Source organism: Gouania willdenowi, chromosome 6, assembly GCF_900634775.1.
Source record: "Gouania willdenowi chromosome 6, fGouWil2.1, whole genome shotgun sequence".
In the NCBI taxonomy this organism is placed as follows: domain Eukaryota; kingdom Metazoa; phylum Chordata; class Actinopteri; order Blenniiformes; family Gobiesocidae; genus Gouania; species Gouania willdenowi.
In genome coordinates this window covers 29,425,277-29,441,647 of record NC_041049.1, presented here as the reverse complement: position 1 = coordinate 29,441,647, position 16,371 = coordinate 29,425,277, and the positions used below count along the sequence as shown (strand labels likewise).

General features: G+C 37.9%; 1 protein-coding gene across 3 annotated transcripts in view; it reads right to left on the bottom strand.

Moving 5' to 3' along the window:
* The window catches only part of rasef2 (RAS and EF-hand domain containing 2), a 38,718-nt gene that overhangs the window by 4,665 nt on the left and 17,682 nt on the right, over positions 1-16,371 (bottom strand). For all 3 annotated transcript variants that reach the window (XM_028451145.1, XM_028451146.1, XM_028451147.1), the window contains exons 3-8: positions 4,868-4,958; positions 4,684-4,779; positions 2,263-2,340; positions 2,085-2,200; positions 1,946-2,014; positions 521-602 (exon numbers count right to left, since the gene is read on the bottom strand). In XM_028451145.1, the coding sequence (XP_028306946.1) occupies positions 521-602; positions 1,946-2,014; positions 2,085-2,200; positions 2,263-2,340; positions 4,684-4,779; positions 4,868-4,958 (532 nt within the window). The remainder of the gene's footprint in view (positions 1-520; positions 603-1,945; positions 2,015-2,084; positions 2,201-2,262; positions 2,341-4,683; positions 4,780-4,867; positions 4,959-16,371) is intronic.

Genomic DNA, 16,371 nt, shown 5'->3' with positions numbered 1-16,371 from the left:
TTTTCTTGAACGATAGTGTCTGTTTTATGTCAGTTATAATCAGACAATATGTGTTGCATATCATAAGATATGGGTTTTCGATTATTTAAAGTTGTTCAAGGCGTATTATTGCATTGGTAACTTACATGGTATGTGGCCCATTTGAGTTGTGAGATACTGTGAACGCTCGGATGAGCGGGTCCCTTTAAATGTTGTCACCGCAAGGAATTGTGGGGCAACATTATCTGGACTCCTTTGGTAAAGGATGCATCAGTGTTTCCTAGGCTAAAGGAGGTTATAAAGGAAGCATTGAGCCTCCTTTCTTCAGCTTTAAGAGAACAGGAATGCTCCTTATCATGGCCCGCCACTCAATTTTGTGTTTACAATGAAATTTCCAGTGATTTCGACTGAATAAATGACAAAGTTTATTTAATGAGGTGCTGGATCCAATCAAATAAATGTCGGTCAAATTCTGGGAGGTGCCAAATTAAGCTCTAGGAGGAACTATTCGGACGCAGCCACTTGCTGTGAGGACACTTACCCTCCTTTTAGCTGTAACCATTTCAGTAGCCAGTGTTGATCGTAGCCCATCGTTGCTGTCGTACATCTTTTTGTTTATTTCTCTAATGATGCATCAAAGAAGAAGAAGAATTCACAAGTTCTGTTCAATACTCAAAACAACTTAATAAAGTTCACAAAACAACTGAATATTTATGTCTAAAGCTGATTTAAGTCAAACTTAACCTATGACTTATTGACTTCTTGATGGTCCATGGACCACAGTTTGAGAAACACTAGACAGCTTCAGTACAACGTTTGTAATAATTAGTAGGGATGGGACAATATACAGAGTTCATGGATAGAGTTCTCAGATAACAATACATTATAATATTTTTGGAAAGGAAAAAAGACTAAAAAGATTATAGTTGGAACTTTTGCTTGCTAACATACTCTGGGTAAGACCTTTTCAACTCAGTGGAAATATAAAAAAACAAACCAGAATAATCTCTTATCATGATATATCTTGTGACGTATAATCATTGTGATATCTTTTAGAGCAGAGGTCCTCCTTTGTCCAAATAACACATTTTATTCACAATACTATGGAAAAAACAACTATAGCGTATAATGGTGGAATTAATGAATAACACCCATTTTAAAGTATCTCATTATGTAAATAACTTAAGCATTATAAAAACCTACATTTTAATGCTTTTGTTTTTTTTTAAATTTTTTCAATCCATCTCTTAAATGGTTTACATACCTCATACCTACTGTTGTTTACCATTGTTCACTTGATCGAGATTTGTCTATCATTCCACACTACAAAATAAATAACAAGAGTATGTATGATTTGTGCTGACATCAGTATCAGCCAACAAAAGGCGAAAATAATTTAAATAAATAAATAAATGGAAGACACATTAAGGGGTAAGTAAGCTTACATTTTATAAACGTCTCCAAGCCTAACTGCTATATAATGTCCAAAAGTCATGTTTTGGTCAAATGTGATCAACATCACTGCTACTACACTGCTGATTCAATCATTAGCACATGTAATTATTATAAGCTTCACCAAGGAGGTTGTGTTTTTGCCGGCGTTATTTTATTTATTTGTGAACAGCATAATTAAAAAAACTGACGGATTTTGATGAAATTTTCAGGAAATATTTGAAATTAGATAAGGCACAAGTGATTCGATTTCGGGGATGACTCGGATCAATATTCTTTGATTTAAAAAAAATAAAAATAGTTTTGAACTTGTGAAGACTGGACTGCTGCTGTGACATGCAAATTTCCGCCTACATGGTAGTACTAAAGTATATCTCGTCTTAAATCCCTAAAATAGGGATTTATAGCATTATTGAGCCATGAGAAAACCAGGAACAAGTCGGCCAGGAGGCACCATCATATACCATGTAGCCGAGTGCTCTTGTTAATAATATTAAAAGAAGAACAGACTCACTGGAGGAGCTCAATCTGAGAGGAGTACGACTGGTTTTCCCTCACTATCTTCCTCAGGTTTTCAGCTTCCCTAAAATGATGAACAAACAGGATGTACCTTCTGTGTTGGACACGTGCTGGCAGCGCTCAGAGACGTTTACCTTTGGTGTCGAGCTTTCTGATCTGCTAGCTTGTTCTTCAGCTTGTCCAGCTCAGAGTGCAGCACGGCCATGTTGGTCTGGGCTTGAAGCAGAGAGCCTTGAAGCTGTTGCTTCTCCTGAGAGAGCATTTAGTCAGAGCACAGCTTCACTAACAGCTGGCATGTTGAGCAGGGCTCACCTGTGAGAGCTCACTGATCTGTCTGTTCAGCTCCAGCAGCTCCTCCTTGGACTGGGAGAGTTCAGAGTCCTCGTGACTCTGGAGAATTCATACAGTGGAAAACCATTTGGTTATTTGCTTAAAACCTGTGTTTTACCTGTGGGTTGGTTTAGGTTTTGTTAGTACTGAGGTGGGAAACTTGTATCACAGTGAGGCCACATATCTGCTCTCAGGGTCATATTATCAATATTCATGTCAGCATACAGAATAACGAACAATCTGAGAGCATTAATACAGGAAAAAAACAAAGGAATTTTGTACATTTTGTTGTGGTGTGTGTTATTTTGTGTATTATTTGGTTATTTTAATTTTTATGCATTTATTTTGTGGGTTTTTGAAGCCATTTTGTGCATATTTGCTGTTGTCTTGTATTTTTGGAAGAAAAAAAAAATATCATTTGTGTTGTTCCTTCATGAGATTTCTGTATTTTTGTATAGTTTTTTTTTGGAGTAATTTTGTGTTTACTGTTTTGTGTATTTTTGTGTTTACTGTTTTGTGTATTTTTGTTGTCCTGTTTTGTATTTTTCTATCTTTATGGCTTTTCGAGTCATTTTGTGTAATTTTAAGGTCATTTTGTGTGTTTTTGGAGTCATTTTGTGTATTTTTGTTTTTGTTTTGTGTAGTTTGTGAAGTAATCTTATTTATTTATTTGGGCTAATTTTGTATATTTTAGTCTTTATTTTGTGTGTTTTGTGGGTCATTTTGTGCATCTTTCATTTATTTGAGCAGAAGTTAAAAAAAAGAACCTGCACACTTTACAGAGAAATGTTTCCCTGGGATCATACCTAGTACCTTCCTAATGTGAATGATAAATTCTACACTGCAATGTGAAGCAGCATAAATAATCCACCCAAATGGGATCACGTTTTTTTTTTAAAAAACTCAAGATAACCTGGTTGCATAAATATGCACACCCTTAAACTAATACTTTGTTGCAGTACCTTTGGCTTTTATTACAGCACTCAGTGGCACATCTTGATCAATATTTGCCCACTCTTTTTTACAAAACCACTCCAAATCTGATAGATTGCAAAGGCATCTTCTGTGCACAACCCTCTTCAGATCACCCCACATGGGATTCAGGTCTGGACTCTGGCTGGGCCATTCCAAAACTTTAATCTCATTCTGGTGAAGCCATTCTTTTGTTGATTTGGCTGTGTGCTTAGGGTCATTGTCGTGTTGAAAGATCAAGTTCCTCTTCATCTTCAGCCTTCAGAAACTCAAAGGTTTTGTGCCAACACTGCCTGGTGTTTGGAACTGTTCATAATTCCGTCCACCCTGAATAAGGCCCCAGTTCCAGCTGAAGAAAAACAGCTCCAAAGCATGATGCTGCCGCCACTATGCTTCACTGTAGGTATGATGTTCTTTTGGTGATGAGCAGTGTTGTTTTTGTGCCAAATATACCTTTTGGAATTATAGCCAAAAAGTTCAACCTTGGTTTAATCTTCATCTTGTTTTATTCCCGTAAGATAAGGCTTCCGTCTTGCCACCCTACCCCATAGCCCAGACATATGAAGAAGACAGGAGATTGTTGTCACATGTACTACACAGCCAGTACTTGCCAGAAATTCCTGCAGCTTCTTCAATGTTGTTGTCGGCCTCTTGGCAGCCTCCCTGACCAGGTTTCTTCTCGTCCTGTCATCAATCCTGTTTTTGGTAAAGTCACTGTTGTGCCATATTTTCTCCACTTGATGATGACTGTCTTCACTTTGTTCCATGTTATGTTATTATAATATTCCTTGGAAATGATTTTGTACCCTTCACCTGACTGATATCTTTGAACAATGAGATCCAGCTGATGCTTTGGAAGCTCTCTGAGGACCATGGCTTGTGCTGGAAGATGTGGCAACAAAAATGTCAGGAAAAGCTACTAGAAGAGCTGAACTTTATTTGGGGTTAATCAGAGGCACTTTAATGGTGACAGGTGTGCGCTGACTCCAATTTAACTTGAGTTTGAATGTGATTGGTTAAATCCGAACACAGCCCCGTCCCCAGTTATAAGAGGGTGTGCACACTTTTGCAACTTCATTCTCTCAGTTTTTTATTTTTTCTTCACCTCCCTGAAATGTTTGTTTTTCAATTGCATTGTACAGGTTACAGGTCACATTAAAGGTGGAAAAAGTTGTGAAATTATTTATCTTGGTGTCATTTTTTTACTTCACAAAAACCTGGCATTTGAACAGGGGTGTGTAGACTTTTTATATCCACTGTACCTCTGACAAAGTGGTCTCTACAGACACGGGCATTAGCAGTTTCTGCTCCTCCCGACCACAGACGTAGGTTTAAAATCCACTTTTTACAGCATTGTTCTGTGAGCTTTTTACGTTTGTCACCTTTGTGAACGTCAATCTTTGGTACTCTGTAAAATACATTTTCTCTCACCTTGAAGAGCTTGTCCACTTGGGCCTGCAGGTCGGCCACCTCTTGCTCGTACTTCTTCTGTAGAGCCATCATAACTCTCTCCATGTGTCTTTGCTCCTACAAACAACAAATCCAATCATCCCATTTCTATTAGGAACGGTACTTTAAGTTTAGTAAAACGGCTTCTGAATACTGGACGGCTCACCTCGTCTCTCACCCTCTCCTCTGCTTGTGTGAGTTGGAGCTGAATGTCTTCCTCCATCTCTGCCAGCTGACTGTGGTTCCTCTCCTCTGCCCTGTTTCAACAGAAGGTGAAGAACAAATTGGAGCTGGCATCTTTCACTGTACATGTGCTCAGTCTAACCACATAGCCCACATGTGTCAAACTCAAGGCCCAGGGGCCAAATCAGGCCCTTTAGGTCATCCAATTTGAGCTGCAGGAGAAAGTCAAAATGACAGAGAAAACATGAATCGTTCTGTAAATTAGAGCCTGACAAAATTAAATTTTCTTGGGACCAATACCGACATTGGGAGCTAAAAAGAAAAAAACACCCAATACATCAGCCAATATATAAAAGAACACTGATATGCATTGGATATACTGTATACTGTACATGAGCACACATTCTGATAATGCCCACAAAATGATTCAAGACAAAGAAGCAGTACACTATTGAACTAAAATAAGAAACTTTAATTAGTATGGGGGTCGCGGATCACAAGTTTTGCAATAGAGGCTCCCAAACCGCAGCTTGCATTGGGCCCCTACGGAGCTAGAAACCCATAGTCACCCATAGTCATGACATAACTTCTGTTATGATCTGACACTATTAATGAATAAAGATGAAATGCCTGTTATAGCTGTCATCTTTACTCCTTGAGCTACATGCTTTATTTGTTCACTGCTATCACAGAATATGACTCTGCTTTGTAGTTTGCATGAGAGAAGATGCCGTGAGATATGTGGACTTCTACATGGTGTCCACTGATTATGTAGTTGGCTGGTCTGAACACAAAATGCCAGGGCTGAATATTTGTTCAGGTCCACCCCTGCTTATATCACATGATGGCAATCCTTTTTAATCTCAAATTGTTGAAAGAACTCTTACAATTCCAAATCCAGCAGTTTTCCTCCAATTAAATAAAATAAAATTGGTCACCAAATCAAGGATATTTAAGTGTAGATCCTGCAGGGCCTGATATGTGTCACCTATTGCTTGGATATTGTCTGTGCCATACAAGCTTTATATATCAGTTATACATGGAAGTGTAAACTTTGGCACAATAATGTTGAAATTGCCCCGTATTTTGTCCCCTGAACTAAAATGAGTTTGACAGCCCTGACATCATCCAATCGCGCATTGTAAAAAAGCAAACCTTTCACCTGCTGCTTTTGTCAGAAATGCCCACTGACTCTACAGGGTAGGGATCTGCTTTAGCAGTTCATAATGTAAACCAATCACAGAGAGAATCAGAGTTGTGTCAATGTCTAAACTGGTTTCTCTACATGCATGAATGCTCATGGTCAGACTTCCTTATTCCTGGAAGAAGAAACTGATCACATGCCGTGCAAGAAGTGAACCAAGCAGGAAACAAAAACACCTGCCGCACACCATCCATTCCCACTGTGACACACAGTTACAGTCACTGTGTGGGGAGTCACACATAATATAGGCTGCAAACATTTAACATCACAATCATAACTCACCATCTATTATGTATTTTTGTGAAACCATGCACAGTAGTTGGACCAGGGTCACAAAGGGGGAAACCCTAATGCAATATATATATATATATATATATATATATATATATATATATATATATATATATATATATATATATATATATATATATATTCTAATATAACTGTTTAACATCCCTGTAAAGGGCCAGGCTTTAATATTTTTTATATCTGTTAATTCACATGGAAAGTTTCCAACTTTGAAAATTCCAAAAAAACTTTGCAACCCTAGTTGAAATGTTATGGTTTTTTTTATTTATTGTATTATTTTGCATAGCTGCTAATATTTAAATTTGAATTTGATACCGTGATTTAAAATAAAATTACTCAGAATTTCCAGTTTAGTCCAATGAAAACTTCCACTGGAAATTGCACAGAAATTTCTGCCCCTTTGCAAGCCCAAGGTGGATGGCCCAATGTTTTTTAAAGATTTTGAAGCAATAAAAACAAATCAACATTTAAGCAGAAAATACAAGGAGAAAGATTGGTTACGTGATAAGTTTCAACTATAAATACCTTATTTTTATGATAGAACATGACTGAAGAAATATTAAAGATTGATTAGGTTTAAATTAATGTTGCATTTTTGTGCTTTAAAGTAAGCAATGGGAGAAAACAAGTCACCATCTGAAATGCTCAGAAAGGTAATTGGAATTAGATTTGATGAAAATGGATAAGTTCTACAGGAAGTCTTAATACATATTTAAGGTTTTTGTGTAAGCTCTGTGTTCGCTTTGGAAATATTAAAATGTGCAGGTACAATATCTCCAACAGGATGCAAGAGTGGGCAAACACACTTAACGTCAGTATAGAAAAACATTGGCTGAGACAAGAAAGATCTTAATATTTCTAACATCAACTAACCTATTTATATCTACAACAAGAACTGCTGAATGCCAACGACCTCAGGAGTAACTCACAACAACAATAACTATTTATTATTGCATTGATTAATTGAGTAATCGGATAAAACATACTTTTGCTTGATTAAAGCTCAATTCTAAATACTGGTATACAACAGGAAAAAAAGGCCAATCACTTAATAATGTAAACCAATTTGTTTTATTTGTATGAATAATTTGACATTTATTTATTACATACATAAAGGATGCAAAGTATGAAAAGCAAAAATATGCATATTTGCTGCCACAAGATTCCATTACATCTGCAAAACATGCATTGGTCAAAAACTAAACATAATAATAACTAGAACTGCAAACAGTTATTAAAGGGGGCAAAGCCTTCCCGCGCGACTCTGCCCTCAGGTTTCGTGGAAGTACGTCACGAAGGATGACGGGCTCGTGGCGAGCGTCAGGACACAGGCCAACGTGCCATTTGCTGTGAACAGGTGGATATGAAGTTTTGGAAGATGTGATTTAAAGTGTGAAGGTTACAGGCCAAAATGCATTTGCACCCATTATAGCGCCATCTCTTGGTACACTTTTTGGTATGGGTGATCTGTGTGCTCCTCTATGGTTACCCCATAAATTTCACGGCCCTCAACATATTACTTCAGCTGAAATAAAGTTTTGTTTATTTATATGTTATGATGTCATTAGCCACGCCCACTTTGACCAATTGCGAATAACTTTGAGGGACCCAAGATCATACCCTCCAAATTTGGTAAAAATTGGTCGTGCCATTTAAGAGATACAAATATTCGTTATTTGTAGTGCCCCCTAGTGGCCTACATCATTCAAATTTGGCGCATTTCCTCACAGTCCCATGCCAACCAAGGATCTCAGATTTGGTGGTTGTTAGCATTTATTCTGACCGAGATATGCAACAGTTATGCATTTTTATTGCTACACAGCAAATTCAAAAGTGTTACATTTTTGGTGTTGGTAGATTTTGTACAAAAGCAGAGTTAATTTTACTCTAATAGAGTCACATTATTTTTATGTAACTCTGGGGTGTATAATATTAGTAGTTAAAATCGAGTGTTAAAACAGAGTGTTTCTATATCAAATCTGGAGGTGTTGCAATGGAAACAATAACTCTTAATTTTTTAACTCTAAACTCCAACAGTGGCTATAACACTAAAAGAGTAAATTCACTGACTCCGCCCCCAGCATCACAGGCTCTCACCGAAGCGACCGAAGCGAACACAATTTGCTTTCCACAGACTGAGGTGTTTGCCACGCTTGGTAAGTCATTTTAATCTGAGATGTTTTTATTTGTCATTATTATTATTATTATTTTTGGGCTGAGACCAACCTGTGTGATAGGCATTAGCCACATTGCTCGGTGATATGACATATAAATCTGGTTTAGCACGCTGAAGTTCATTGTTTGCGGGCAAAACTATAGTTTTAAAAAACCGTGCAGGTGAACATTCACATTTTTGGCTAACTTAAATACAGTAGTTCCTCATTTATCGCGGGGGTTACGTTCTAAAAATAACCCGCAATAGGCGAAATCCGCGAAGTTGTCAGCTTTATTTTTTTTACTATTTTTATACGTTTTAAGGCTGTAAAATCACATTTCTCTTTTGTTTAAACACTCTCAAAGTTCAAAACTTCATAGATTTTAAAACATAAACCTGTTTTCAAACATACAGCACTTCAGAGTCACACTGCTAGACATCAGACATTGATGCCGAACGCATTCAGAGTTTTTGCTGACGTCACGTCAACACGGACACAGTAGTAGAAGCTGTGTGTGACTACCTGGAGCAATGTGACATGGCCTTTATAACCGGGACCAGACTAGGAAGGATTAGGTGTGGAGGAGAAACAGCGAGGAGGTGGAAGTAGAAGGTAAAAGTTCTCTCTGTAGCACTGAGCTAGGTTAGCATTAGCTGCTAATCACATCGGCTTTTTTCACTGGTGGTTTAAGTTTATGAGAGCAGAAAAAGGAGCACAGCTCCTCACTTCAACAGGCAGTGAAAATCACCGAGATGGATGTGTCGCTGGTGGGTGAACACAGCATTAGCCATTCAGGACGCAGAACACAATGCACATTCATACACTATAAAAAACGATGTATCTAAAATTGTACTGTAAAAAAATGTATCCAAAATTGCACTGTAAAAAAATTTGCAAAACAGCGAGGCCACGAAAGGTGAACTGCAATACAGCGAGGGACTACTGTACACCTAAAGCAATTTTTAGATCGTGAAAGGTTGACATACAGTTATGCCACTACTTGAGGTCTGAAAACTACCGTATCTCCCAACAAAAACTGATGTAGCAAACGGCGGAGGCCGATGTTCTGATTGGGTTCTACGTTAACATTTAGATCCCTTCAGAGCTTTGTGCACATGGTTTAGGTGAAAATAAAAAAGATTTTGTATTCATTTTGGCACTAACTATTGTCTGTGTGCGTTGATTAAGAGAGCACAATTTTAACAAACGAGTTCTGTTCTCTGTTATTGTAAAGCACTTTGTGATTTTTATCTGCAAAAAGCACTATATAAATAAATGTTATTTACTTACTTTTGAGTATAAAATTGCCTTTAAAGATGGACAATAGTATCTACAATTGTCTTCTTGTAAAATGCTTGGGCTTACACAACTTCTGGTTCATAATGATTCTCTTTTTTTAATCTCCATGCAGGAGATGCTTGTAAAAGTGGAATATGGGGGAGTGCAGAAGTACATTAAAGTTCCACAAAGTGAAGAATGCATCCATTTCTTCCAGTTTCTTCAAGAGGGTTTGTATTCATGTGCAATTTAATTTGGTATAGACTAATTACCTATGAGTGAACAACTTGAATTGGTGGTTTTAATAGTTTATGACATTTCAATTCTCTTAATTTATCACGGGTATACAGAAGAACACAAATGCAACGCAGGAAGGAGTGGGAAGGAACTGAAATATCTAAAAGATTGAATAAACGGGCCCCAAACAAAACAAGGAGGATAACTGAAATATTCCCCATTCGAATTTGTTTATTAATAAGGAACACAGATTCCACAGTTTACAATCAGAATCAGGAACTCTCAATAATTTCAAAGAGCTTGAAAGTCTCTCTTCACAGGTTGACAATCTAGCAAGAGACTGACTAAACTGAGGGAGTATATATATATCCTCCTCCGACTTGACGAGGGAATGAGGAGCAGCTGTGGAGAGCAGGAAAACTGGGCAGTTTTCCTGCTCTCACTAGATTTCCTTAAAGAATTACAGATTATCTATAGAAAATATGTTTGGAACACTTCGTGGGAGCTTTCAGAGCCAAAGATGTGTGTGCATGTAATACAAAATATGACTGTTTGACCTAAATATTTTTAATAACTTTTACAGCAAAAATAAAATGCTCAGTGTACCAACAGAAAATTAGGATGTGCTACACATGCAGTCAATAGAGGGACAGGACTTCACATATATAGTGGATTTGCAGGCCTGCTTTTTCTTTAAAACCAAACTACAAGTAGATACTGTTGGGTTCTCTATCATCTTGCAGTTAGACAACCGTTCACTTTCAAATAACATCAATAAACTGTTTGCTATATTGTACATGCATACATTAAGTATGGACAAATGAACTTAAAGTACTTAATACTGTACTTAACTAGTTCTGAAGTATCCATACTTTATTATTATTCTTGCTGGATATTTTTACCATTACGTTTCTATTGATGCCCTTGTTACTCAGGACTTTTTCTTTTGGGCTTTTATTCTAACACAAACTTTAGAAGTGACAGTACAGAACAAGATTTCCTTCTTTGATTGAGTATTAGTGTTAAAATACTGAATACTAACCTTGTGCCCTGTCTATCCACTTTGACAGCACATCCTCTAATGGTAGGCCATGCCCTCCACAGCCCCTCCACTCGGTACACAATCCTGGAGTTTATCAGAGAAGGTAAATTTGGGAAAGTTGCCAAGTGTTGTGTTCGCAACAGCAGCAAATTGGTGGCAGTAAAAATCCTAAAGAAGAAGTATTTTCAAAATGTGGAGGACGAAGTAAGTGTTTGGTGCCTTCAACAGAACTTTAACTATGAATTTTTGGGGTAAAGTGATAAAGATGATCTAATTGTCCTTTTTTTCCCCTCTAGCTGTCAGTGTTGAAGACCATCAGCTCTCTGAATGCTGACCACTTCAATCTGGTGACATTTTATGAGCAGTTTGAATACCTGGGCTGTAAGTGCCTCGTCTTGAACTGTTGGACGTGGATTTGCTCCACCTGGTCCGTTCATTAAACGTCAACGTCATTCGTCCTATTGCAAAGCAGGTATGAATCTTTTTATTACTTGCTGATCAATTAAGAAAGCCATGAGTTCAAACCTGAGCTTAAACAGCTCCATAAGAGGAACTCCATTCTCATCCTTTTCTCATTGTGTCCCTGCAGCTGATGGTGGCATTACAGGGACTCAAAGCTGTAAAAATAATGCACACTGACATCAAGCCAGACAACATCATGATGGTCAACATTGATGAAAGTTCATTTAGCGTAAAGCTAATTGATTTTGGAGTGGCTTCTCCCATTTCTGCCGCCATGCCCGGGCTCAGAATTCAACCAATCGGCTACAGGTATGAGGGTGTCACCCTGAACAACTTCTGGGTTTTTGTAACGAATCTGTGTTATTATAGTGTTGGTACTTAATGCTAGGATTTAGAGTTCTAAAGTGTATTTCATTAATTTTGCTTCACAGGGCCCCAGAGGTTTGTCTTGGCCTTCCTTACTCGGGGGCCATTGACATGTGGGGAGTGGGCTGCACGCTGGCATTCCTCTTCCTTAATGACAACCTTTTTCCTGTCCACTGCGAATACCTCATGGTAGGTCGTCTTTTTTATACATCATCCCTCCAATCATTTAATTACCTACGTTCTCTTTTTCACATGTACACAGGTATAGATAGTCTTGACTACCTGCCCCTAATGTGTGCAACTGTGTTCTTTCTGCAGATGCAGAGCATGGTGGAGATGCTGGGAATGCCATCAAAACACCAGCTCAACTTTGGCCTTTACAGCAAGAAGTTCTTTTGTCATGAGGTGGATGAATTGGGCACAAGATGGAGGCTGCTGGTAAAACATAGTTTTCATTGTTGTTGAACCTTGATTGTTGCCCTAAACGTATCTTAAACCCCTTTTATTGTCATTGTGTTTCCTCAGACACCAGAAGAGTACAAGTCTAAGAACAGAACAAAAGCTGAGGAGTGGCCCGAATATCGTCCACATTTTTCATCATTAAATGACCTGCTCCATGTAAGTGTTCTCTATGATATTTGAGTTCAAATACATAGAGATCTCTTCTTTAAAATGTAACCTACTTTAGACATGCGTTTATAAGCTGAATTTACCCACTGTTTCTTTTTTGTTAACATGAGCAAGAGAGGTATGAACTTGTGTATTGACCTAAGGCTCTATATTTGTATTAATCCAGATGACTGAACTATGGGACAGTGAGACAATGGAAGACAGGAAGGCCTTCATCGAGTTCCTGAAAGAACTCTTGAATCTGGATGGGGAAGAAAGAATCTCTCCCACTGATGCTCTTCAGCATCCCTACATTACGGGGTCATACCTGAGCCAGGAGCCAGACAGCAGAGAACAGTGAGTCACTGCATTGTTTAAGCATTCGCGCACATGGAAATCAACTTGTTCTTTTGAATTTTGTACTAATCTTTTTCAATTTTTCCTCTAGTCAAACCGAGGCACAGGTCATTGAGTCACATTCACCCAAAGACTTGGATGCCGAGTTCCCCGTTTTTCATGAAAACCACAAAGTTGGACTCATTGAGGCACAGTCACCCGAAGACTGGGATGCAGAGTACCCCGTTTTTAATGAAAACTACAAAGTTGGACTCATTGAGGCACATTCACCCGAAGACTGGGATGCCGAGTACCCCATATTTAATGAAAACGGCAAATGTGGACTCATGGAGGCACATTTGCCTGAGGATTGGGATGCTGTGTACCCTGTTTTAAATAAAATTGTGGCATATTAACCCAAAGATTGCAGTACCGAGTACCCTCTCTCACGCAATTGGCATAATTTAGCGACATTTTTACAATAAACATTTATGACTTACCTGCTTTGTTAATGTTTTCATAGTTTTGACCCCTTTCTCAAACATTTTTTCTCAGCTTTTTGGGGAAGTACCTGACATTGTAGATTGCTAAATGTTATGCAGAGCTGCTAAAGGTCCTGGATAGAAATGAAAAGGGGCTTTGTTTTTATATGTCACTAGGGGTTTGAGCAATGCCCAATACATGTCAGCCTGAAAAACAAATTCCAAACTCCAACATGGTAGCATGATCTCAGCTTCCTCCTATGGTTACCAGAGGTCCATGTGGCCTTTGTCCCATCTATTCACCTCATGCAATGCTTCAACAATAATGCCACTGGTACAATAACAGATCATATATTTAGAATTGGAAAACATTTGTGATGGAACAAAATCTGACAAAATATTATTGATTAATGAACAGTAGTGATAATTTTGACTCTGTCCATAATCATTTTCCTACTGAAAAGATCAGCACAGTATAAAAATAATTAAAAGGGTTGATGATGGGTGATCTAAAAAAAAAAAAAACTACACACCAAAATAATAAAGAGCCTCTGCTCTTTACTTGGATGAATTATTCACAGTAAAACTCAACCTTTAAAGAAGACCAGCACATGATGCCAAACCTTCTGAGTCCAATTTCTCACAGCAACTGAATCAAGAGTGAAAATCTTCCTTATGTACACCAGTCCAGCTGATTGTCAACAACTCACAGCAGTGCTCAACTCTACAGGTGCAGCAGATCTCCCTATTTGGCATGATGAGCTGGACATGGCTGTGCACTTTCTGCCAATCTGTAACAGTATGGTAAATCCCCCAATAGATCCCCTGGAATTATGAAACCTTTTGGCCTAAGTAAAAGCTAACCAACAATTTGATCTTGTTTCAAATTTTGTTGGTATTTTCCTTCATGGAAACATCAGAGTGAAAGAATCTTGTCAAAAAAATTGCAAATATGGCAAAAGCTGCATTTGTTTGCACTAGACAAATGTTTTATCAAGACCTTGATGTACTTTGCCACCATGTAGACCCCTACTTGTGTGAATGTGGATAGAAAAATAGAAACGCGGAGAACGATTAAAGACAGATTCACTCAAATTCAGCCAAACATTGGCTCATCCATCTTATTTAGGGTGTAGTGAATTGTATTTCACAGTTTCAGGGTGATCGATATGCTGTATTACTGCGATACGTTCAATTAAGACTTAGACTTTCTTTATTCAAACTTCATTCAAACTTGAACTTTACAGTACAGATAACAATGAAATGTCGTTGCATTGGCTCGTATTGCAGGATAAAAACAGCAGCAACATAACAAATTTACATAAATGTTTGGTCAACTTATTTTTCTAAAACAAAGAAGAAATAGGTTTATTACTAAAAATGCCAGTAGGTTAAATTATTAGATGAATCAAACAAGTGATAATTCTGAATAAGATGTTTTCTTATTGTTGTTTTTTTCCATTATATATTACTCCTCAACAGGATAGGTAAAATTCTGAGAAAAATTCCCTTGTAGGGCTAAACTGCATATGACATTACATTATTATGTTTTTTTAAGTGTGGAAGAGTAGGGGGTACATGGTTTTATAGGTTAAATGTCTGAAGCGGTACGGGACTGTGAAAAGTTTGGAAGCCACTATCCTATGTAATATTTTGGATTTTCATGCTCAGGGTTGCGAGTTCGAGTCCCGGTTACCTGATTTTCTGTGCTGTTTTTGCTGAACTATTTTCCTATTAGAGTGTTCTTTGGGTTTAGAGGTTTAAACCCACTCCCTGTTTCGTCAGTGTGTTTACTATGGTTGGGTAAAAATGCAATACAAGATAGAGGAATTATTTAATTCAGAATTTAAATCGAAATAAACCAGCCACCTAATTCAGATTTAAGTTTAATTTGGAATAAAATTTGCATTAGAAATTAAATGTTTAAAGATGATTTAACTTTTATTCTGAATTAAAGAGGAATGAAAGCTCCCATGTAAACATTGCCAGTGACAAAAACTAAATAAATAATAATAATAACAATAATAACTAGAACTGCAAGCAGTTAATAAAGGGGGCCAAGCCTTCCCGTGCGACTCTGCCCCCAGGTTTCGAGGAGCCCGTAGAAGTACGTCATGAAGGATGATGGGCTCGTGGCGAGCGTCAGGACATAGGCCAATGTGCCATTTGCTGTGAACAGGTGGATATTAAGTTTTGGAAGATGTGATTTAAAGTGTGAAAGTTACAGGGCAAAATGCATTTGCACCCATTATAGCGCCACCTAGTGGTGCACTTTTTGGTATGGGTGATCTGTGTGCTCTTCTATAGTTACCCTGTACATTTCACAGCCCTCAACATATTACTTCAGCTGAAATAAAGGTTTGTTTATTTATATGTTTTGTAGTAATAAGCCACGCCCACTTTGATCAATCGCGATTCACTTCAAGATACGGTCCCAGGAGCGACCCAAGGTCATATTTCCTAAATTGTGCCATTTAGGAAATATAAATTTCTCATAATTGCAGTGCCCCCTAGAGCCCTAGGTTATTCAAATTTGGCTCATACACCCACAGTCTCATGGCAACCAAGGATCTCAGAATTGGTGGTGTTAGCGAATATTTTGACCAAGATATGCAACAGTTTGTGTTTTAATAGCTAGCTAGAAAAGTTTACTCATTAACATTTTGCGCATATTTTGCCCGAACAACATTTTTTGCTGAACTGAAGAACAGGTCCAAGTGAAGACTCTACGTGCCAAGTTTCACGCTGATTGGACAAAACCCCAAAGAGGAATTTGAAAAAGTAGGTTTTTGATATGTCGTGACTTACAAAGAGCAATGTGCTGTGGGAGTGGGCATGGCCTATGTCAGAAGATGCGACTTTATGTATGAAACATGTGGATATGAAGTTTTTAAAGATGTGAATTAAATTGTGAAGTTAAAGGCCAAAATGTTTTTGAAATTATAGCGCCACCTAGTGGTGCACTTTTTGGTATGGGTGGTCTGTGTGGTCTTCTATATCTACCCT